This window comes from Rhinolophus ferrumequinum, chromosome 24 (assembly GCF_004115265.2).
Source record: "Rhinolophus ferrumequinum isolate MPI-CBG mRhiFer1 chromosome 24, mRhiFer1_v1.p, whole genome shotgun sequence".
NCBI lineage: Eukaryota > Metazoa > Chordata > Mammalia > Chiroptera > Rhinolophidae > Rhinolophus > Rhinolophus ferrumequinum.
Window position 1 is genome coordinate 23427733 of NC_046307.1, and position 24232 is coordinate 23451964.

The following is a 24232-nucleotide window of genomic DNA, read 5'->3' on the forward strand; positions in this document are numbered from 1 at the left end:
GGGCACAGGGACTGCATCCTCTGGTCCTCAGGGAGAATGCCACCTCTCCCTCTGTACCAGAAGGGATCCCCTGTCCACACCTGCTTTGTGCCCTGTACAGCACATGTTTTCTACCTGAAATGGGATTGTTCCTGAGAGCTCCGGAGCACCCTGCGGGCACCTGATAAACGTCGTGGAATGAATGATGAGCCAATACTGAAATGTACCTTTTCTGTCCTGCCCGGATTCCTAGAGATTGTGAGACTGGTGCTGGGTTTGCATTTCTCAAATGGCCACGCCTGAACTGGCCGACCTCTCCCTCCTCCTCTCTCTCCCATTGTGTCGAAAAGGGAACACCAGATTACAGTTTGATTTTTTATTTTGATGAGTGTGTATTATTTCAGTATTTTGAAAATGATTTCAAATAAGAGGGAATAAACCATCTCTGGGCTTGGCACCTGAAGGCCCCACTCTGTGGCCTATTGTAATGAAGCATATTTTGGGGGACTGTTTTTCCAGCTCTAAGGAGAATCTTGGAATACTAGCCTGAAATATCACACAGGCGTGATGAACACGCATGAGCTTTGAAAAGTGCTCTGTGTGGACTTATGATGCCATTTTCTTTCCAAAACCAAGAGTGTTCTAGAGTTCTTTTACACACACACACACACACACACACACACACACACACACCACACCACACCCCCATTCTCGCTTTCTAGTTTAAAACCCTACCATGACTTCCCATTGCACAAAAATGAAATCAAGATTCCTTACCATGGCCTACAACGCTGCCTGGTCTGCCCTCTACCCACCTCTTCAGCTTCATCCAATATGACTTGCCCCTTGTCCTGTGCACCAGCCATACTGGTTTGGGACTCGTGTTCCCCGTCTACCTCAAGTTCTTTGCACATGTTGTTCCCACTGTCTGGAGTACTTTTTCCTCCCCTCTCTCCACTCTCTCCCCCATTTAATTCTTCCTTTTCCTTAGTGACTCAGCTCAAATTTTCTCAAGGAAGAAGGAAGCTTCCCAGATGCCCTAGGACCACCCTACCCAATAGAACTTTCTCCAATGATGAAGATGTTCTAGATCCGTCCTGTTCAATTGGGTAACGAGTAGCCACGTAAGACTATTGGGTATTCAAGGCATCTAGTGTGACGAAGGAACTGAATTTTTAATTAATATAAATTTAAATCTCAATAGCCACACATGGGTACCAAATGGGACAGTACGACTCTAGAATAACGCTGTCTCCTCCTGTTACTCACACTCACGGTTGCTTTTATTCCTCCTTCATTGCACCGATCACAGCTTGTAATTGATGTTGAATAGTTGTGCAATTATTTAATCTGTTCCTCGGTAGAATGTTAAGTTCCAGAAGAACAAATGCTTTGACTGCTTTGCCACAATTGTGTCTCTGAGCATCTGGCACGGGACCTTGTACATAGTAGGTACATCATAAACATTTGTTAAATAAATGAATGAATGAATGAATGGTGAAAGGAGACACGTGCTTAGTCTGGTGCTTCTGATAATGCAGTACTAAAAGGATCAGCCCACAGGTCATAAAATTAGAAGCCAAATTTGTGCTTATAGGAACCATACATTCCCTGTGTACAAATAGGCCTCTCGGCTTGTGTACAGGTGTATATACAAAAGTATAATAGTGCATTTGCAAAGGTTTGCATCTGTGCAGTCATGTATAGACACGTATGTCCCATGTGTCTGCGTCAGGGCAATGAGGTCACTAAAATGCATGCAAAGTCACTCAGGAAGGCAGTTTCTAAGTCATTACTTTTTATTTTGAAAGATTTGTCAAACTCTTCACATCATGGCGAGAGTCTGCATGATTAATAAGAAGCAGCTTTTTCATGAAATGCTTGGAGGTGAACGAGTTCTCAGCCTGTGAGATCGGACCATCCCATTGACTTTGAAATTTCTCTTGATTAATAGAAGAAAATGGGGAGGGGGAAGAAGAGGAGGAGCATGCTGGAAACTGAGGGAAAGACCCCTCATGAGAGCCATCCAAATGTGAGAAGAAAAAAAAACAAGCCAACCAAAAAACAAAATCTATTCACCAACTGCACTTTTTCTATTTTACAACTTTCTACAACTTGCCTCACTCTTGATTTGGGCCTTCCTGGCTGAGACAGTCCCCCAGTCCTGCATCTCCCAAGACAGTTAGGAGGGGAGAAGCCCTGTAGGAGGTGGTGACCCGCCCCTCAGAGGCTTGGTGGATTCCAGAGAACTGATGGTCCACAGCTGCCCAAAGTTTGAGCAAACAGCCTAAAGTGAAAAAAAATGGCGCTGACAGGTGAGGGAGAAAAGGGCGAGGAACTGGGTTTCAGTGAGTGCTTGTATGTTTTTGCAACAGCCTCAGGTTCTTTCTCTCAGTCACATCCCCAGGCAAACAAGACTGATTATCTGTAGTTCAGGTCGGTGGCTTTTCCAGGGATTTCTCCCACCACTGGTCCTCTAGTCCCAGAAACATCCTTGCCAACATCCCGGTCTGTTACTTCCCTTTGCCCACCTTCAGGCCACGTGAGACCATCCCCCCGCCCCCAGCAGCCGATACCCTGCAATAAAATTAATGCAAACGTCTGACTCGTGAGGATTAGTTTCAAAGAGAGAAAGAGAGAAAGTCGGAAGATGCACTATGTGTTGAAGGCAGATGTGAGCAGATCCAAGTTTCCACCCATTTTCCCATAAGTCAAATGGCCGGAGAAAAAGGAGACTGTTAGTGGGTGAGCAAGAAGCTTTGAGAGCCGAGTTACAATTGAGAATGTCATGACGTGGGTTACAATTTCCATTTTTAGCACCGTTAATGTGATCTTATAAATCTATATTAGCACCTTGTCCCCAGGCAGAACAACAAACCATCCAAACATTTTAAACATTGGGGGAAACAGGAAGGGGACGGTTAAGAGAGAGTCCGCCACTGCTTAGATCACGAGGTCCTTATCGATGTCCTCTGCAGAGAAGAGAGCAGCGTTAGACGCGAGCCCCGCCGATGAACACGTGCCTCCCGAGGAGTCATGGGGACCCCCATCCCCGGGGCCCGGGGACCAGTCTGAGGTCTCCCTGTCCCTTACACACACTACCAAGTTATACTTCCCGTCTCCTCTCTAGTCCCCGAAATAGTGTTAGGCACAGAGTGAGTGCTGATGCTTGAGGAATGGAAAGAGAAAGACACAGCCTGCCAGACAGAGAAGGATCAGGAAGTCACCCGACAGCAAGGCCCACCCAGGCAGGCAGAGCCCACTGGAGTGAACCAGGCACAGAGGGCAGGATGGGCACACAGATGACAGAGAGAGCGGAGAGGAAGAAAAGGGAGAGGACAGCCGTCCCTTTGCGCAGATACTCACTCTCCTTGATGCCGAAGCAGCCAGCCCACTCATCCAGAGCGATGTACTTGTCGTTATCCAGGTCACAGGTCTCGAAAAAGCGGGTGGTGCAGTGCTCCATGGGGATGAGTGGAGCACGCAGTGGGGCCAGCTCGGTGTGGGACAGGTACCTGCAAGGAGGGGGAGGGGCCTGAGGCCGGGGAGAGCGCTGCCCTGCCATGGGACTCAGAGCACAGCACTGGCCCGCTGAGCCGCAGTGTCCCCCTCCATCCAAGGAGGGGCAGTTGACAGTAACGATAAGGGCCCTTCCAGTTCTGAGGGCCTGTGGGCTCATAACAAAGGTCTCTTGGTGCATGGAACTGTTTGCTAATTAATGTGCCCTGAGAGTTGGGGGCACAGAAACTTCAAATGCAAATGTTCAGCGCCTCTGCTATCGATAGATCGAAATCTGGCATGAAACAGCAATGCATGTTTCCTATGGACACATGTTTACATGGCTGCAATGCAGAGAAGAGTCTAAAAGAGACACGTCAAAAGGATGGCAGTGCTGACGTCTGGGAGGAGCCTGGCAGGGAGGGTCAAAGAAGCCCCCACCTCCATCGTAGGCTTTATTTTTTTGGTGTGAGAGGGAGGCCTTTTGATTTCTCTGCCACTATCCTCTGCTCCTATTCTGACAGCCGGCCTTGACTCCAGAGCATACGTGTGATTTCTGTCCTTGTTCCCCAGAGCCCTCAACTAGTTTTCCTCAAAACCCTCTTCCCCACGGGGCTGCAGAGTGACTCCAATTTTGTCCCTGCCCCCCAGACCCTCCCTTCCCCACCCAACTTGTGGAAGGAATCACATAGTGTTTGAACTGAAAAGCACACCCTCCTTCTCTTTCATCGTGTACTGGTGGAAAAACCGAGGGATAGGGAGGGCCTCAGACCGGGTCACCACACAGCTCTGGGACAAGGGGGCGGGGGACGGATCCCCTGGGGACGGACCCCCTGGCTCAGGCTGGAGCGCTTTCCCACAAGTATATTCCTTGCAACTCCATCTGGAAGCCTCCCTCCTGGCCCCTTCCTTGTGGTGGGATTCAGCCTAAGCTCCAGATGTCCCCCTGACTTTTCCCCTCCTCTCTGCAGTGAGTGACTCGGTTGGATCTCAGCCACGGACAGAGCCTGGGAGAGAAGCAGCAGGGAGTTTTCCAGAGCTCAGGAGACCCCAGCCACCTGGGATCACTGACAGCCACCATGTGGGCAGGTTTCAGGCACATGGGCGGGATCTCCCGGACAGAAGCGTCCCCGGGCACAGTGAGCTTCCCCAGCCTGTGAGCAGGGCACCCTCCTTTCTATGCTCCTCCAGGAACACAGAGCAGGAGAAGGCCAGAAGGCTGTGGTGAGGGGGACAGCCCCTGCTCAGCCACCACCTGCACCACTGGGGAGCTTTTTTAACTTTTTCCTTTGATTGTGAGACACAGATCATCCCCTGGAGTGTGAGCTCCATGGGGGCAAGGACTTAGTTCTGATTACTGTTAAATCCCCGGGCTAGAATGGTGCTGGGTACATAACAGACAGCAAGCATTTGTTCACTGACCCACTGCCTGCCTATTCTGCAGTGCAGTTGCACAGCCCTTCGTAACTCATTTGCACAAGAGGCAAGAACAGTCAAACCAAGGATTTGCGATATGGATGGGACTGGCTCTGGGTTTTTTAAGAATTCCCAGGGCCAGTTTGCCCTGGAGCTGAAGGACTGTTAGCATGTAGGCTGCCCCACCTCAGGCCACGTCACCACGGGCCACGTCACCACTTTCAGAGCCTGGCACTCTTTCCTAGCTCACTCTCCCTCAACCAATGGATCCCCGAGGCCAGCACTCTGGGGCTTAAGGAGGGAGTGTCAGGTTCCACTGACGTCCTCCTCTTCTGGCACCAGGGAGTGTCTGATGGCTTTCTTCGTCCCAGTGCTGCATCCTTTCTCTGGATGTCTGTCCCTTCCAGCCCCAGCCCCTAGACGCACTGTGGGCTCCAGGGCTGGGAGGATCAGAGGCTGCTCAGAGGTTCCTGGCCGCACCTCATGCACCCACCAGCTCTGACCCAGGACTCCGCACTCCAGGGCAAAGCCGAGCACCCGGGGCCTTACCCGTCAATGGGGTGCTGGTCCAGCTGGCCAAACTGCCAGTGCACGGGGAAGATGTACATGTTGTAGTTCTTCTCGAAGTCCCGGGCCAGCAGCTCCACAGGGTGGTCTCCAGCCTCCAGGCGCTTCTCATTCTCGTGGATCTTCTTCACCTGTGGGAGCAGAGACACAGGGGACAAAGGGTCTAGGGTCCGTCAGTCAGGGCCCCCCTACCTCCGACAGGAGGCCAGTGCAGGCAGAGATCTGCCAAGCCTGAGGCTCCAAAAGAGGGAAGGAAGTGGCATATACAGAACTAGCATCGCATCCACACAAGCAGAGGCTGGGGTGATCTCAAAGGGGTTCTCTATAGAGCTGCCACATCGAAACGACCTGGGGAGTTTGTTAAGATGCAGCTTCCTGGGCCTTGCTTCACAGAGACGGAGTCGTAGGCCTGGGGTGGGGTCCAGGAAGCTGCATTTTATCAGCACTCCAAGTGCTTGGTATGTCCATTTACATGTAAGATCCATAGACTCAAGGAAAAAGAATAGGGTTGTTGTATCTCTTGTTTACCACCGGGCTAAACAAAGTAAGCAGGTCTCTTTGTTACAGAGCTTCTCAGAGCCTTTAAGACGTGAACGTGCACTCTGAGCCTCCAAAGGCAGCAGAGGTCTATGTCCTAGAGCCCAGAGTAGAGGCACGTGTCAGAGTAGGGATGGAGGCTTCGCCTTAGGGGCCTGGTTCTGGGACTGGGATGGTGGGTGGCGGCCAGCTCACGGCCCAGAGTCACCCAGCGCAGGCCAGCCAGGCACCTGGCACAGGCTGAGAAAAGACCACTTACTCGCAGCTTCTGCTTCTCGGTCAGGAGGTTGTTCTCCTCATCCCTTTCGTACAGAGTGACCAGGACGTTTTTGAGCCAGTCCCGCATGCGCAGGGGGAATTCAGTCAGCTCCGAGTCCAGGCAGGGGGGGATGTCTAGGGTCCAAAACACAGGCAGTCAGTCCAGACCCCGACTCTCCCTGCCTGGGGGCCAGTGTACTGGCTGAGCCGCTCTCCCCACCTCCTCCGACCACCGCTTCAATCAGTGGCCTTGGCACAGGGGCTCAGCCTCTCTGGGCCACATTTTCTTCATGCCCCACGAGCAAAAGGGATTGTGTGTGGGAAGAATGCTCTGCAAATGGAAAAGTGCGTGGACGCGTCTGCTGCTCCCTCGCCCTTGCCCTGCTATCCTGAGGGAAATGGTTCTCTTCAGTGGCTCCTGCACCTTTCTGGGTGACGGGCCCTGACAGCAGAGGCCCAGGACCCAGTGTTGGGAGGTGTTAGAGGCTGGAGGGCTGAGGAATGACATCTCCCCAAGGCCCAGTTCAGTGGGGCCGTGGCGGAGCGTCAGGAATGCTCCCCCACCAGGACATTCACAGCAGTCGTGGTTCTATCCTGGTGTTTGGAACTTAGAACCCCAGGATGTCGGACCTGGACATTTTATCCAAGGCCGCCCTCTTACTGGACCTAACAGAGGTCAGTGTGGAGCAAAGGGACTTGCTCAAGGCCACATTATCAGGGTCTCTTCCAGCATCCAGGGCTCAGGGGTCTGTCCCTCCCTCATCCTGGACCTGGGAAAGCCGCCTCTGTGGTTAGGAGCACGGCCTCTTCCCCAGCAGCTGGGACTGGAAGAGAACAGCTGTGATGGAAACACTGGGAGTTGGACGGAGTGAGCCGTAGGCCCCAGAGGGCACAGCAGCCCCTGGTGAAGGCTCCCCAGCCCACTGCGCAGTCTCAGAGCCCCAGAATTCCTAGCACTCCTCCCGCCGCCCTCTTTCTCTAGGCCTGTCTGTGCCTTCTATTTCATACCCAGGCCCCATAACCGGGAGAATAGGGCTGAGCACAGGAGAACCTGGTTTTCCCCTCCGCCTTTCTGCACTCTGCATACCTGAGTCAGGTGAGTGGCTCTCTCCAGTACCATCTGGTGCCAGAATGTACTAGGCACACAACATGCATGTTGCCTTGGAGGGGGACCAGCTGTGGCCTTAGGTGTTTGGAATGACAGGAAGGCTGCCAACGCTCAAGGAGGCCACTGGGCCGGCTGGATCTGCACCTGTGACCACTAACCAAAGACCAGACAACACCCTGACTCCCAGGTTTCTAAAAGAGGGTGGTTAATCCTGTGTCTTAAGCGGGCCGAAAGGAATGTCATGGAGTAAGAAGGCCAAGGATCTGACAATACCGAGTAACAGGGGAACTGACAGGCGTGCCCCCATTTCTAGAACATTCCAATTCAGATATTTTAGAAACACTTTATAGGCCCATGTAGAGCATCGTTTTTGCTTTACAATGTCGAAGCAGGAAAGATTTGGGTTATCCCTGTAGAAGAACTTCCTCATCATCAGAGAAAAGAAATTCTCCCTGCACTTGTGCTTCCATGACTGCTCAGTCCTTCCCCGGAGATGTGCTGAATGCAGAGTTGAGAGGAACCATCACAGACAATCGGGGCGCTGGGAGAGTTGCCCCCAAATCTCACAGCATGGAGGGGGCAGTGTCAGCATGAGTATGAGGGCAGTGCTCTCCCCGAAATGGGAGGCTGGAAGGCCCAAGGAGACTCACATTTGCAGGGTCCGATGTAGTCCAGGTGGAGTTTGTGGCCCTTCTTGGTGCCCTCCAGGGTGCACTTGGTGGCAAAGAAGTGGCAGGAAGAGTCGAAAGTCTTGTTGTCATTGCTGCACACCTGTCGGCAAAGCATAGAGCACCTCTCACCTTCATTCCCAAAGCCCTTCGCCGGTACCACCATCCTCGCCCATTTCGGAGACTGGGACACAAGGCCAAGCAAGGAACGTGATTAGCCCCAGGTTATACAGCAAGTTAGTGGTGGGGCCGAAACCAGAACCCAATCTCCGGGCTCAGACCCACGCTCAGCCCTTGCTGGGAGCCACTATTGGTCTCTGAGCAGAGGTGGGACTGATTCAGGGCTGAGACATGGGGAAACAAACGTGGACGATACGGAAGGGATGAATTAAAGATGGGGATGGCGCAAAGGCAGAGGGTGCAGCAAAGAGTTAACACAGCTGTTATCCTTCGAAAGGCTTGTAAAACGGGTCCTTGGCTGGCGTCTGGGATCTTGGCTGGTAAACAGTTCCCTGCACCGTGATACAATCTTGCACAAATGATGAGGGTGCCTCACTGTGCCTAGACTGCTGTACAAACACTGTGGTTTATGCTGGACATCAGCTTTCCTTCTGGGAGTCTGAAATCTTGTATGTGCTAGGCAGAGCGTGCCTACGTGACCAGCCGCAATTAAAACTTTGAGTGCTGACTCTAAGGGCCTTCCTGGGGCAGAAACATCGCTCACGTGTGGTTGTGTTTTCGTAGCTGGGGAAAGAGTGTGTTCTGTGAGACCCTCATGGGGGTGGGGAAAGAGTAAGCAAGCCTGCACACAGCTTCCTCCAGATTGCTATGTTTTTCTTCCTTACGATCCAGCTGTGTCTCCTTGATTCAGCGCTGTGATAAATCTTAGCTGTGAGTAGAACTGTTCGCTGAGTCACATGGGTCCTCCTAGAGCATCTCTGCACGTGGGGGTAGCCAAGCAGAGGTGCAGAGGCCAGAACAAGGGCAGCGGCTTCAGAGGCTCCGTGAGGAGGAGGGGAGCCTGTGTGGAACCCCCTGCCCAGACGTGCTTATATATCACTGCAGAGGGAGAACTGACGGACATCGGGGACCAGTGGGGTGGGGGCTGAGGAGGAGGGAAGACTTGACAGTGACGCTAAAATTTGCAGCTCAGAGGATGATTGTATTAGGGAGACACTGAAGGCAGAGAATCCAGATGGGAGGTTGTGGAAACAATGCTGACATGAGATTTGCTGTCCTAAGCTAAGTCACCAGTAGCACAATGGTTGGCATGAATGGGGACTCAGTAATATTTCCTTGGATGGATGGGTGGATGGATGAATAACTCCTATTGACAGGTAGAACGGACAGGTTTGAAAGATTTTTTTTAAAGCAGCACATATTGGGTACTTACTAAGTACCAAGCATTATTTGACAAATCCCCACAACAGCCCTGTGAGATAAAGACTATTTCTATCCCCTCCTTAGCGATGGGAAAACTGAGACTTGGGAAGGTTTAGCAACTTAGCCAGGACGTCATGGCTAACAAGTGGTGGAGATGGGGTTTGCAGTCAACCTTCAGTCTGACGCAGAACCCACGTTTTGGACCCGAGGCTTTGCTAAGCTGCTCTGCTGTCGAGAATGCCCCATCTCACTGCCTGGTGTTGTTGGTCTACTCTCTTCTGAGTCTGGCAGAGAGTTTGGAACCTGAGGGTCCGATGAAATTCTTGCTGGTTGCTGGAGGGATCCAGTGACTGGCCCAGCCTCACCTTGGACTCACCTTGACTGGGCCGCTGTGACTAGATCTAGTGAGGGGACTGGAGACTCAAGCCGCCCTGTGGAACCCACAAGCCAGGAGTTTTCTGGGCAGACACTGTGTTGGGAAGGACCCCGTCTCAGGGCTCACCTTCTCAAACTCGCCAATGGGCGCAGGGCAGCTGGTAGGGTCCTGGCACACGCACATGGGAGTGTTGTTCTCATCCAGCTCGCACACTTTGCCGTGTTTGCAGTGGTGGTTCTGGCAGGGGTCTGGTAGAGGGCAAGAGCATGTAGTTAACCGCTAGGCTAGTAGGTCCACCCCAGCCCAATCCAGACCGATCCTGGGGCACAAGGCCTTGGCCGGGGCCCTCACTCGCTCTGGGCTCTGGGCAGCCCTGAGTCCTCCCTTCTGTTCTGCTGAGCCCAGCCATTGGCAGGTAGGGAGCAGGTGGCTCAGTCTGGAAATCAGAGATTCAGTCTGACGTTATGGTCAGCCATGTTTCGGGGGGACTGTAGGCTCAGGCTGGGACCCCGGCACACTGGGTGCCAGAGAGCTCCCCTGAGGACTGAGTTCTCAGCTGTCGGTGGATCCGTCATAGTGAGGCACTTTTGGATTCTGGAATAGACTTTCTAGAATGACTGGGAAAGTCAGGCGTCCTCATGGAGCCAGGGAGCTGTGAGGCCCGACAGAACAGACTTGAAAGGCTCTAGAGGAAAAGGGAGAAGAGCCCCGAGGCCCACACTGCGAAAGCAATAGAGCTCAGCTTGTCCGGTAAACACCTGAGGAGGTGGACGTGGAGGGGGAAGGGACACGGCTCTGCTCCCACAGAAACCGTGTCCTCGGGAGGCGAGCTCAGTCTAGCCCCTCCGGCCTGATGCGCAACTTCAGGTATCTGAGTCATGTCTCATCCGATGCTGGCACTGGGCTAAGTGCTCTTATGCTTTATCTCGCAATCCTCCCACAGCCCTGGAGCGAGGGTCTGCCATTTTCATCGTGCCCGTGTTAGAGGTGGGGACCTGAGGCTCAGAACGAAGCGAGCTGCCCGAGGTGCTCACACCGGGGCCCGCGAGTCTGCACGCGAACCCTGGATGGTTTGCCTGCCAAGTCCGTGCTGCTGGCCCTTGCATATGATGTCTTTCCACTCTGTAGAATGGAGGTGGCAGCGCAGTGGGCAGGAGCCACAGGCCCTGGGTCATGCCTCTCCCTCTGGCACTAACGCCGTGAGTCTGTCCGATTTTCGGGCCTTATTTTCTCAGGGCTGTGTGAAAATCGGTAAGCTAGTGAGTATGAGAACTTCTGAGGTGCTCTCAGGTCTGCTCCTGGGTGGGGTTTGGGCTAAGACGGCGCCATCGCGGAGCTCAGCTGACCAGTGACCTCCGTGAGAATGAGAAACCCAACTTGGGAATCAGGGCAAAGAGCTGTAAGGGGAGGTCACGTCCAACTGAGGAAGTTCCCTTCCTGTCATTCACAGCACAGACAGCCTGGCTGTAAATAGATCTTTCCCAGATTCCAGAGAATATTCCTAACCTTGAAGTCAAAGCCATTTCTCTTCCACAGCCCACCCTGCAGGGCAGGCCTCACCCGGCATTTCCTCAGGAAGGAACCTCACGTAGGCTGTCCCCATGCCCCAGGCCCAGGTGGCAGAGGGCAAAGACCGGATGTGACAAGACATGGGGAAGGGACCTACTTTCAGCCACCACCTCCTCTTCAGTTTCCTCAGCACCTTCTTCAAATTCTCCTACTTCCACCTGGACGGGGTTGGCTCCCACAGGTACCTGGGGTGAAGGGAGAAGAATGAGTCAAATGGCTCCACCCCCATCTTGGACCTGGAAGAAAGGGGGTGAAGGCTGAAGGGGACTTGCCTGGAGCTTTAGGTACCCACAGGGGATGGGGAAAGACAAGCTGGAAAAGGTGTGCTAGGCCCAGGGCACAGAGAGCACAAATTCCAGAATTTAGATTTAATCTTATAGACCCACTGTGTTTGTAGAGCCCTGGAATTCTACTGAGATGTCTCAAAAGGCCATTAGGTGTGTTAGGGCAAGAGGGGGTGCCAAGCCCTGTACCCTTACCAGCCACACAGGAACAGCCCCCCTTTTACCTGCTTGATATATGGGGAGACTATGGGTGATCATCTGAGAAAAATGGTCCCACAGCTTAAAAACTAAAACATTTCAAAATTATAGGTCCCAGTTGTAGGGTTCCATGGCAGGTTTGGGAAGCACTCAGGAGTGTCAAGACTGGGGGCTATACAGGATTTACATCTGTGCTGTGTGCACACGGAAAGGGGACAAATGCCCCATTCCTGCGGGAGAAGCACAGAACCTGTCTGGTTTCCCCGGGGGATGGATGTGGGCAGTGGGGCCGGGGGTCGAGGGTCACGGCCCACCCACCTACCTCAGACACCTCAGCCACCGTTTCTTCCACCACCTCCGTCTCATCAGGCAAGGCTTCTTGCTGCTGTTGGGAAGAGAAAACGGGGTTCAGAGAGGTCAGGGCCAAGGCCAGCTTTAGCTCTGGAGCGTCCCCGGCCTGGAACACCTTTGAAAGCTGGAGAGCTGGGAGAGCAGCTCATGGGAGATCTCCAAGGCTGTGCCTCAGGGACTGCCACAGGTGGGGTGACGAGGGCCAAGGAGAAGCCAAACACCGGACCCCCTGGGACTCCAGAGCACCTCCCCATTCGTGTGTTTTATATCTGACGCATCTAAGCTTTAGCTTGGAACGCATTTCCACTGCTCTGACTCCTAGAATGTCTGAAAACTTCTGATACACAACATCTCTCATCTCATAGATGGGAAAACAGACCCCGAAAGGATGAACACCGTGAATTTTAACAGATGTCGTTCTCTCCTCCACAAGTGTGATGTTGTCTTTTTAGTATTATTATCATGATTCTAATTATTATTACTACTACTATTATTTGGCACTTCCTTCTTACCATGTCAACTTGGGGTAGAAAGAAGCAAGATAATACCTATATAACTTGGAGGCCACTGGCTGGCTGGGGCTGCTTCTAAAAGTCATGTTAACCTTGTCAACTCTTTTGCCAAAATCTGCCCCCCTGACCAAGAGGGCCCATCCATCGTCACGCACGTCTCCTAGTGGAGAGCAGGTGAGAGGATGACAGGCTGGAAGAAACTCTTCTTTTTGCCTGCCCCACATTTCTTCCTCCCTCTTCTGGTAAAGGCTTCCCGTTTCGCTGTGGATAACCACCTGCAGGCAATTCTCGGAGGGACCATCCATCAGTCAAGGTGCCTCATAGACCCCTGGCCCAGAAGCAGGCCCAGGACCACGCTCAGCCAGACTGGCTCTCCTTGAATTTTTTAAATTTATTTTTATGTATTTATTTATTTTATCATCTTGGCACATTCTCTCAAGATGTGAAAACTGGTGGAGCAGATCTATTCAGATGGCAGCCTCTCTGAGACTGTCCGTTAGTTCTTACCTCCCAGGTCCTGGAACTACCTCTTTCTAGTCCTCCCCAAAGCCTTTAATTGTATAATCTACCCCTATATCCTCTCCCCCCCAATTTAGTAAGATTGGAGGCTGTTGCTTGCCATCAAATAGCCCTCCCTGATTCAGAAACTCACCCGTCCCTGTCTGTGGTTTGACTCTCGTCTAATGTCATCCCCGCTCGCACCGCACCCCGTTAGAAATCCTCATGTAATACAGCAGTCACCTCCTTCTAAAGCCACCCTAGTCTATTTCCGGGAAGCTCTGACTGCTAAACAGTTCATCTTCACCAAGTTACATGGAAATCCTTCTTCTCTGGAATCTCCACCCAACGATCCTCATCGCATTTTTTTTTATCCTGAGCTTATTAAAGAAAAAAACATCTTTTTTTAAAAACATCAGATAAATAACTCCAGATGGGGAAGTCCCTGTCCCTTCCGAGCATGCAGGGCTGGCAGATTCAATGGCCCTGAGCCGGTGGGGGGAGGGCAGACCAAGCCGAGATGATCTTTGGGTACTTACCGGGGCTGCCAAGGCCCTCCCAGCCAGGCAAAGAAGGAAGAAGACCCAGGCCCTCATGGTGCTGGGAACGCTGTGGGAGGAGAGAGATTGAGACGTCGGTGAGTGGGACGCGTCTGGATGGAGAGTTTCTTCTGAGGCTGAATTCCTGCGGTATACAAGGTTTTAGATGGTACACGGCAAATGATGGTGAGAGACGTGGAGAACGGTGACTCTCCTCAGTTCTCTTTCACCCCCATTCTATGAGGGGACCACCTCAGCGTGGGGCCGAGATGTCCAGCACCTCGCTAACACTCCTCTCTCTCCCTGTTTTAACGGAGAACAGGCCTCTGGCGCAGAGCCACCACAGGAAACTACATCCAACTGGAAGTCAACAAAGTTATTTTGTCTTCTTTGTATTTTTTTTTTATAGTTTCCTCCCATTAATGACAGAAGTACCCAGATTTTCCCATTTATGGTAATGATACAAAGTCTGTTTTCTCAATACATTTATTTAAATTTTTAAAAAAGTGGTCACGAAGGTGATTGGCTAGTTTGTCAAGTTTGGGGCAATGCTAGACCAGACCAGATCGTGTTCACGGCCCCTTTTATCCCTGATGTTCTAGAATTATTTTCCTATCCTCCCACCAAACTCTCCTCCTCCTCCCTGCCCCCTCTGTATGGGGAGAAGTCAATAGGCAGCAACTTCTTGCCAACTTGAGACAAAGAGATCTACATTTTGAAACAAAGAACAATAGTCTTGGAGTATATGGTCTGTGGAAACTTGAAAGTGGCCACCTTTCCCCCCATTTTACCCGGAAAGGACAACGCTTCTCTGTATCCTCGAGGGAAACTGTCCAAATGCTTGCTGCATGTGTTACGTGCTCTCTTCCCTTTCACAGCTAAAAGGGGTTTGCTGAGATCTAGAAAATTCTCCTGCCCTGGTCTCACTCTTTAGATGGTAAGCTAAGCCCTTACTCTTTATTTATTTATTGATTTTTGGGAAGGGGAACAGGACTTTATTGGGGAACAGTGTGTATTTCCAGGATTTTTTTTTTAATTATTGGGGAACAGTGGTGTGTTTTCTCCCAGGACTCTCATCAGCTCCATCCAAGTCAAGACCTTACTCTTTAGATGATGAGCTCTCGACTCTAAAAACCTTATGACTGGAAAGGGATCTTGGAGCAGAATCTCCTCTGACGAGTCTATGCCCAAAATGCCATCCCTGACAGAGGCTCTGTGGGGGAGACATTTTATTTCTTGTTCTAACTAAATGGGCTTCCATTTTCAAATGGCTTTCGAACGTCCTTCCTTGTACTGATCTAAAGTGGCTTCCTCAAATTTCTGGGCTATTCTGTTCCTCCTCCTCTACCCCCAAGCAGTTTTTAGCAAGATGAGCAGTGGCCACGTCTTCCCTCTACCATGCCCCCAAACTTCCAGATTGAGCTTGTCATCCCCAGCTCCTTCCGAGATTTCTCAGTTGACCAAGCACCTTGGAGGGATCATGGGAAAAAACATTCTGCTTGGAATGAAATGCCAGTGGTTCTTGTTCCACCTTAGTAGGTGAACTGGTGACGTCCTTCCTCCTCTCTAGACCTTGTTTCCCCCTTCTATTGATTGAGAAAGTTAGATGAGGTGAACTTTGGGATGGTAGGCTGGGCACTTAAAATGTCACAGCACAGGCTGCTCTTGGCACACACCATCACCTCTGGCATTGGGCATTTTCACCTGGATTATTGCATTTGGATAACAGAACTAAGCAGGGGAAGCAGACTTCATAATGGTCCTTTATTGGATTAAAATAGACGCAAAGGCTCACCTCCTCATTCATGGACTGTGCATGATATAAAACCAACAGAAATGTAAAGGAATCATCCTGGGAGCTTGGTATTGCTTCACCATGGACCCAACTCCCTTTTCAGGTGGTTTTTGGAATGTTCCCCCTCTCACACAGTTGTGGGCTTGTTCACCCCAGGCCTAGAGGTGGAAAAAATCTCCCTTCCTGCTTCTCCATTTGGAAGACACAAGCAAAACAACTTCTGCATGTGGCTTTGGGCGAATGGAACAGGAGAGAAAGCATCAATGAAGGACTTGTCTGAGATTGTTTGAAGTCAAAGAGAGACTGGTTGCTAGAACAGAAAACGTCAACTTGTCTGGGCCCCAATGACAGAGAACTCATGTCGTTGGAGAAATAGCACAGCTGGGACTAGAAATGTAATAAGCTCAGGATGGAGCCGAGGAAGACCGGTGGTGTCCTTCCTCTGAGCAGAGGAAGCAGGCTCCTCTCTCAGAGCAGGGAAAGCACTGTTGGTGGGCACTGGTATCTGTCCTGCCTCACCACGTCTCTGCACTCCTTTCCCAGTGGCACCCTCACCCTCTCCACCACCTTCATCCCTGGTGTTGCAGCCAGAAGAGAAAAATAATTCTATGTCTTGCAGTGCTTTATAGTTTCTAAAGGTTTCACACACATGCCGTCCTCTGGGAGCCCGACACACAGCAGGCAGGCATGGGAGGCTCTTATCCCACTTCGTAGATAAGGAGTCTGCACTCGAGAGGGAGCAAGTCAGGCCACGTTCAGGCCCCTTCCAAGTTGACCAACTCCTTTCTCATGGCGTTGGGTTGGGCCTCACAGGGATTATGTTCAGAGACTGGTGTGGAGGTCAGGGGGGAAATGCAGGGAGTGAGAGTGTTAAGGACCCCAAACCTTGGAAGGGAGTTATTTTCCAAATTTTGGGTTCTGCCCAGTGCTACATCAGCAGTCTTAGAACACTTTCCATCCAGGTGGTAGGATGGGAGGGAAGGGGAGACGCTGGACTGTGCTTGGATGCACAGCCATACTTGCTGCATAGCCATGAGACCCCTCCCAGAGGTTCTCTAAAGCACCACTGGCCCATCCTGCAAAGCTAATGGGGTACAACAGTAACCCCAGCAAAGGTCAGAACACAAGGTCAAAAGCCTACTTCCTTTGCTAAGCAAACCTAGGCCTGGCCGGCCTGGTGAAAATATAAACACCTTCATATACACGACTAGTATGAAATGAAAACTCCCTCCTTTGTCTCTCCTTAGTTTGTGATGATGCATGTTTCTCCTTTTCAAAGTGTTTTCATAATCCAGCACCCCATTAGAGGCTCAAGGCATATCTTTCTGCCCTATATAGTACAGGTGAGAAGACTGAGGCTCAGAGAGAGACAGAAACCTCCCAAGAGCCCCAGGGAGTGAGTGGCTGAATGAGGACCCAGGCAGCCCCACTCTACCGCTGACATGCTCTCCACCTCAGTTTGGTGGCCGCTCCCTCCCAGGTGCTCACCTGAGCGGGGCTGTGTATTGGCCTGAGGTGCAGGGAAGGAAAGTAGCCTGGGCCTGGGGGGAGTAGGAGGTGTGTTTCCCTTGGCTTGGTGGTCATCCAATGCAGACACTGCTCACCCCACACCACCACCGCCGCCTCCTCCTGTTCCGTACATCGAGTCCCTTCCTCTGCCTTTATTTGCTCTGGACATGGCTGAAAACCCGTCCTTGGCTGCCAGCAGGACCCGAAGCTGAGGTCACTTCTCTCTCTTTGGAAAGACTGGGGATGGAAAAGTACAGACAGCCCCCCAGTTCGTCTCCCTCAAAACATAAAGGGTTTCCTTCGGGCTCTCCCTGGACACTGAAAAATTGCTGACTGTCAGAACTGGGGAAAATCTCAGAATCATAGCATTTTAGACTGTGAGTCTCAGAATCGTAGCCTTTCAAGAACGTGAAGCACAGAATTTGAGTTGTAAGTACCCAACCTTATTTGAATAAAATGGTTATGAAGCAATGCAGTTGCATAGAACCGTCTGAGATGATGAAAATATTCTGTGTCGGCGCTGGCTAGTATGGTAGCGATCACATGTGGTGATCAAACATTTGAAAAGTTGTTAGTGCAAATGAAGAACTGGATTCTTAATTGTATTTCATTTTAATTAAGTTAAATAGCCACATGTGGCTGGTGGCTACCACGTTGGACAGAGTGGTTACCAACTTTTCCAGAGGAAGCATAGCCGTAAGGTAAGCCCTATGGGCTCTGGAGATAGAAGACCGTCCAGGTGCATATTTTGGCTCTGCTACTTAGCAGTTGAATGACCTTCAGAAAGTAACTTTCCCTCTTTGGGCCACAATTCATTTCCCTGTCTTGTAAAATGGACGTGACACACCGACCTTGAACAGCTTGTAGGTGAGATACATGAGGGAATACAACAAGTAAGCAGTGTTGGGTGGAGAAGAAGCCTTTTAAAATCCAAGGATCCCAGGGTCTCCATCCCCGTCAAGAATCCAGGGCAAAAATCCCAGCTCTTTGTAGCCCAGGGATAAAGGGAGTTGGGGTGGAACAAAGGAGACATTACTTCTTTTGGTCTAGGGGACACAGCCCAGCCCCCAGGCTGGCCTCTGAGTTGGGCTGCTAACGCAAAACAAGCGTCTCGCTCCCACTGTTTGGCTTGGAAACAAGGTTTCCAAAAAACACACATGGTAAACAAGCCCAAAGAGAAGAAAACAAGTATAGAGGCTAAAAAGGAACCCATAAGCCAGGCCCGCCAGGGAGCCAGGACTCAGAAAGAGAGTTGAGCCAGGCCAGAGAGGTGCTACCGTGGCCAGTATGGCCACACTGGCACTCCGTGGTGACATGGAAGTCAGGAGTGCTGGGATCGAGTCTTGGTTGGCAACGTCACCCAGCTCACAGTGGAAACTTAGGCAGGGCTCCGCTGCTCCCTGGACCTCACCTCGCCCTGCTGTCTGTACAATGTGGAGGTTGTTTTAGATGAGTGGTGTGCAAAATTGTGGGAGCCAGGGAGCCCTTTCTTTCAACGACGTTTTCTGCAGACGTCCCGTATTGGAAACAGCTAAACCCTACTAGCATTTGTTAAAACGTGAACGTATTATGATCTATTCAGTAAATGAGTTTGAAATGTTAAAAAAGCATGAAAAAGTGGTGATGACGTGGGGCAGGAAGTCTTACACACACAGGCACCCCAACATGCCTTGGAGCATCTCTAGGGTCGCCTACGACCAGTTTGAAAACGCCAGGGCCAGGTGGTCCCCTTGGTTCTGTTTAGCCCCGACGTTCCAAGTCAACTCAGGCAGACACCTTTCAGACTGTCACCTCTCCCCACGTGCCCCTCGACTCTGCTTCCACTTCTAATATTTCTTGCTGGAAGGGAAGAAGCTAAGGGAAACTTTTAGGGTGTTATGGGTGCTCAAGCCTTGGACTGAAGAGGTTCTTGGGCAACTCAGAAGTAGCCCTGGTGTTTGAGACTGGAATCAGCCTGACTGAGATTCTGTCAAAGCATCTAGGATGCCACGTTTCACTGTGGTTAGGAGACGCCCCAGGGTGGAACCTCAGGCTCTCCTCCTTGGCTCCCCCTAGGGGCTACTGCTGCATCCGTGTGACCACAAATGGAGGGGATGAGAAGTAACATCAGTGTCCAGTCTGTCACCTCCCCGAGATGGCAAATATGTGGCATATATGCCTCCACCTGCTACTCCTGTGCATGTGGAAGACTTTCCTAATTAATCATGACTTTCCCCCCAAAGTCCAGAGTGGCATCTCAGCCCTGAACAGTTCTGGCCGTCGCTACCAATGGATTATGAATTTCACAAGCTCTGTGAAACCTCTTTGCCATGCTTCTGATGTTAGAGATAGAGAAACTGAGGATCAGAGAGGGAAAATAACTCAAGGTCGTACAACAAGCTGGTGTCGGAGCTAAACTTCCAGATGTTCACCTTGTTTTGTTTTGTTTCTTTGTTCGTCCAGTAAGTCTGGAATCCTAAAGCCACAACTAACACAGGATGACCCAGAGGGATTCCCAGAGGAGACAGGTTAATGGCAAGTTTCTGAAAGAGCCCAGTTGGAGACAGCTGGGATCTCCATCCATATTTTCCCTACAGACATCAAGCTCTGTGGCTTGATGCGTGAAAGCAGAGTTAGTTTCCTAAGACATCGCCTTCCTGGATAAGAAGCAGGCTGTTTTTCTAAATAATTCTGTCAAGTCACTGCATACTGACGCTAGCCCTGCTCCGTCCAGCCATCCCTGAGTTCAGGATTGCGGTTAGGATCCAGGCTCTGTGCTGTAGAGAAAAGGGAGCTTCATTAATCCCCAGGGTAGGCTGAAAGCTCAGCTCTAGCCTTCGCTTCCCTCCTTTAAAGACAGAGGTTAGAGAGGGAGTCAGCAGGAAGCAAATGAACAGCAGCCTATTTGCCCCGTTGTCTGCTGCCCCAATGACAAAGCCGTGAGGGCTGGGATAGGCCATTGCAGGTCAGCAAAGGAGAGACAGAAAGCACTGCTCATTATTTATCATCCACAGGGCTTGCTTCCTATAGAGGGAGGTGTGTAGATGTGATGCCAAACTGATCAGATGAAAACAAAGGTGAACATCTGGATAGTTGCAAACATCTGGAAGTTTGCTGTGTGACCTCGAGCGAGTTGTTTTCCCTTCCTGAGTCTCAATGTCTCTGTCTGTAAAATATAACAGGTGGTCTGGTGCTGTATGTATGTAACGTGTCTGTCTCTCCGTTCTGACCTATAGTTACATCCGGCTATGCACATCTGTATGTGGCTACAAATGACAGTTGTGTTTGCACACCTGACAGTGTGTCTGTATAAGTTCCCTGTGTCCTTGACCTCTGTGAGGCTGCGTGTGTGTGCCTGTATGTGTCTACCTGACTCAGCATCTGTCTGTTTTCAGCCTGTATAGGTAAGGGTCAGAGTTTGCATATGCATCAAGATGTTTACCTAGAATGTGTCTGTGAGTCAAGGTATCGTTCAGGGAGAGGTACCTGAATGCTTGACCTTGGGAGTCTGCTCATCTAATGAGGCAATTTATTTTCGGCTGTCCCAGTAAGTGCCTGTTGATGAAATCAATGTTTATACTATGCGTCCTCCTAGGTTTGTTTGTGTCTGTCTCCGTTTATTTCTGCAGTTAGCTACCTGTCTGAATAACCCCCCAAAACAAATATTCTCCTGTTTACATCACATCCTCGGCTCTTTCCTTTCCTCCACCATCCTTTCCTATTTATAGCTTATTTTCAGCAAAGAAAGCTTCTCTTGTGAATAGCAAACCCCAGCCGCACTATTGGATGACAAGTCTCTACAGATGGATAACAATTTGAGCAGGATGTTATACAACCCAAGATCGATCCCCGGGCCCCTCGTCTCGTTTCCTTTTCAACTAGTGGAATAGAGGTTGTTAAAAATGTAGACCAGCTAGTCTTTCTTATGACGGCAGCATCTGGGATTTAGGTTTGCAGGACTTCAGCATTGGAAGGGCACCTGGAGATCATCTAGCTTAGATGCTCCATTTAACAGACTGGGAAACTGAGGCCCAGACAGGGGAAGGGTCTTTCCCAATGTCACTGCCTGGGAGTTAGGACCCATCTCTGCCCGTGCCTCGACCAGTGCTCTTTCCACGCTGGACACGCTTTTGGGAAATAAAAAGGTGCCCCAATCAAAATGAATTGAAACAATGTATTTTTAATATGCCTGCTAGCAGTTTTAATAAAGGGAAGTTATACTCGTATGCAACCCTCAAGATGACAGAGCTGCCAGAGAAAAAAGCTAGGAAGGATTTCCCCAACTCTTTGGGTGCCATAAATCCATCAGTTCTAAGAACTCATTGCATTAGGTGGCAGGGCCGTAATGTAGCAAGTGCTTCCCCTAGGCGTTATCCCATTGTGCCCACATAATTTCCCTTTGAAGTGGCTGCTGTTACTGCCCAAGGAGGAAACTGGGGGCTCAGTAAGGAGGAGTGATTAGTTCAAGGTCAAACAGCACCCTTGGGGCAGAGGTGAAATTAAAACTGGGGTCTTCCAACATCCTGTCTGGGAAGCTTATCAGAGTTCCACAGCTGCCCTGGGATGCGGGGAGATCAGCAGGGTGAGCCTAGAGTCTGCTTTTCCGGTATTTGGGGGCACAGTGGAGTGGGGGACATTCTGACTGAGCCTGATGTACTTTTGAGTGTTCCTGGCCATCCCCTCCCAGCCAGCAGGCAGAGACCCTGAAAAAAAGGTTACCGTGGCAACTCACATTCCTCCTAGAGTGAGTCATGCCAAGAAGGGCCTTTCAGTGGGTGGGACTTGGAGAAAGTTTCAAAAGTTGATCCCCACTCCAGGCAGCCCCCTTCCACCCCTCCCTCCCTTTGCTCCAGGCTTTGTCGATGTGGCAGCTGATGGCGGCTGCCTGTTAACTCTCTCTTCCCCCAGCCACTCCCATTTCAAAATGTTTCATCCTCCTGCAAATATACATTTGCCTCCAGTCCCCACCCACTCCATCTCCCACACTGTGCCCTCTGGCTATTTTGGGGGTCTTGCATCCATTGGAGAATATTTTAAGACTAAAGGCTGTGAACCCCCTCTTGTGCTCTTTCTCTCTCTATTTTTGTCACACACACACACACACACACACACACACTACTGTACACACAATTTAAAGGGGCAAAGAGGACAGGCAGAGGCCTTGACACCCATTCAAAGGCTAGCCTTTGGGTCTTAGTTTAAGAGACCTTCCTTTGAAAGTTTCAGAGGACATCGGTGCCCCAAAGACAACCAAGCCCAACCCTCTTACTTTACAGATAGGGAAACTATGTAAGTCCAGAGGAGACACTTACCTAAGATCACACATAAAATGTGTGCCTAGAGTCTGCCATTCTACTTCTGATTTGCTTCTCACTCTACCATCGGCCCTTGGGACAGATAGAAATTTAACCCTAGAGAATTGCTGGTGAAAACATTTGCTCTGTGTGTTCTGCATAGAATGCTGTCCTTTCGCAGGAAAACGTGTGCCTCTCGGTTCCCGTTGGGCAGACAGGGCTTCCCAGGGCCCTTTTCCCTTGGTGTCCTTCAGGACGCAGGAAGTCCACTCATCCACCAGCCAATGGAGCCAGAGAGGATAAAGCCGGGAAGGGGGTTATCTAAAGAAGACCTAACACCCTGAAAAGGGTAGACGCCAGTCCTCTGTAGGGTTTGGGCTTCTCAAAACAAGGAGGTGTGAAAAAGTGGCCCTGGAACCTTCTCTCCCTTCCACTTCTCCCTTCACCCCCAGCTTCCCATAGAACCCAGCGCCCCGGTTGGAGGATATCCGATGCTTGGAGTCTTTAGTTCTAGACACACTAAGAGCTACTGCTAGTGAGTTCCTGCGCGTATACTCCAGGGAGCCCAGAATGGAACAATACTTAACCCAAGACTGACTGTGGCCCCAGAATCTGTGTGTGTGTTTGGGGGCGGGGATGTCGATGGGGGAGAATTCAAGGGAAACCGGAGCCTTCCCAGAGGTTCTAATTAAAGGCGAAGACCCCCTTAGCCTTCCGGAGATCAAGTTATTATTCATGCAAAGTCCCTTTTGGAAAACAGAGCCCCTGACCAAGAACCAAGTCTAAGAAGTTTCTTCTCCCGGAATGGAGAGCAGGGCAGATACTGGCTGCCGGCGGTCCCTGTTGCAGCTGTGACCAGATCAGATTCCCAGGAAAGGAAGAGGCTGCCACAATTGCAAAGGGACCAAACAGGACAGGCAGGCAGCCTCTGAAACCAGAGACAGACACACACGGAAAATACTCCCTCCAAGACAAAGTGAGATTTTTTCCCCCCCAAACCTAAAAGGGAGACCAAGTTATACTGTGGTTGCTCCTGAAAAGCAATAGGCAGCGAGTCCGGGGCCCCTGCCCTCAAGGGGAGAAGCGATGGAGCCCAAAGGAGATGCCCGCCCGCATTTCTGACCCCAGACCTCCCAGCACAGCTTCCCCGCCCTGGTACACACAGTGGAGGAGTAAAGTGGGGAGTGGGGTTGATGCGGTCAGAGAAGGGGAAGGCAGGGCGGGCGGGGGTCGTGCGTACCTCAGTGGCGGGCAGGCAGGCAGGCAGCAGGCTGAGCACACTCCGGCAGTCTGAAGGTCTGCGAGAATGTGGAGGGGTTTAGAGCCCGGCAACAGGAAACCACTCAGAGCTCTGGGCTGGGTCTGTCTCTCCCTCCACCCCCGTTGGTCCCGCCTCCTCCTCTGTCTCCTCCCCCACATGCCCCCACCCCAGCCAAAGCTGTCTCTGTCTTCCATTTCTTTTCTCCTCTCCTTGTGGTGGGCTGTCCTGAACAGACTCCCAAACCTGGCTGCCTCCTGGGTTCTGGAGCAATTGCCTAAACAGACTCACCGAGTGCCAGGGCTGGAAGGGCCACAAGGAGCCCCCGAGAGCAACTTCTGTCTTGTTCGGAGGGGAACAAGGGAACAAGGCCTGGAGGGGCCAAGGGAATACCCAAGGGCTCCCAGGGGCAGAGCCAGGCCCAAGTGTCTTAACTTTATGACCAGTGATCTTAACAAGAACCTTCCCTAACATTAGGCAATGCCAAGAAGGGTAAAGCAATTCCAGAGGGTTGGGTCTGTGGCAAAGGCAAGGCTAGGACTGGCCTCTGTACAGACCAGAGAAGCTGCCTCTGGTGGCATCTGCTGATGATTTGGGATATGGTCTAAAAATAACCACTCTAACTCTGGTTGCACCGCTAATAGACATATAAGAGA

At 51.1% G+C, this 24232-nt stretch overlaps 1 protein-coding gene across 2 annotated transcripts; it reads right to left on the reverse strand.

The window, feature by feature from the left end:
• Nucleotides 1-1988: 1988 nt before the first annotated feature.
• SPARC (secreted protein acidic and cysteine rich) lies at nucleotides 1989-23693 on the reverse strand. Of its 2 annotated transcripts, none has more exons than XM_033096241.1 (10): nucleotides 23559-23693; nucleotides 13742-13886; nucleotides 12164-12226; nucleotides 11457-11544; nucleotides 9917-10038; nucleotides 8014-8134; nucleotides 6257-6390; nucleotides 5443-5591; nucleotides 3346-3494; nucleotides 1989-2951 (listed from the first exon to the last, which is right to left on the reverse strand). In XM_033096241.1, the coding sequence occupies exons 2-10, from the start codon at nucleotides 13796-13798 to the stop codon at nucleotides 2923-2925; spliced, it is 912 nt and encodes a 303-aa protein (XP_032952132.1). In that variant the 5' UTR covers nucleotides 13799-13886; nucleotides 23559-23693; the 3' UTR covers nucleotides 1989-2922. The 2 variants fall into 2 exon arrangements, with proteins under 2 accessions (XP_032952132.1, XP_032952131.1); XM_033096240.1 differs by having other exon boundaries at nucleotides 13742-13811; nucleotides 23559-23686.
• Nucleotides 23694-24232: the final 539 nt, after the last annotated feature.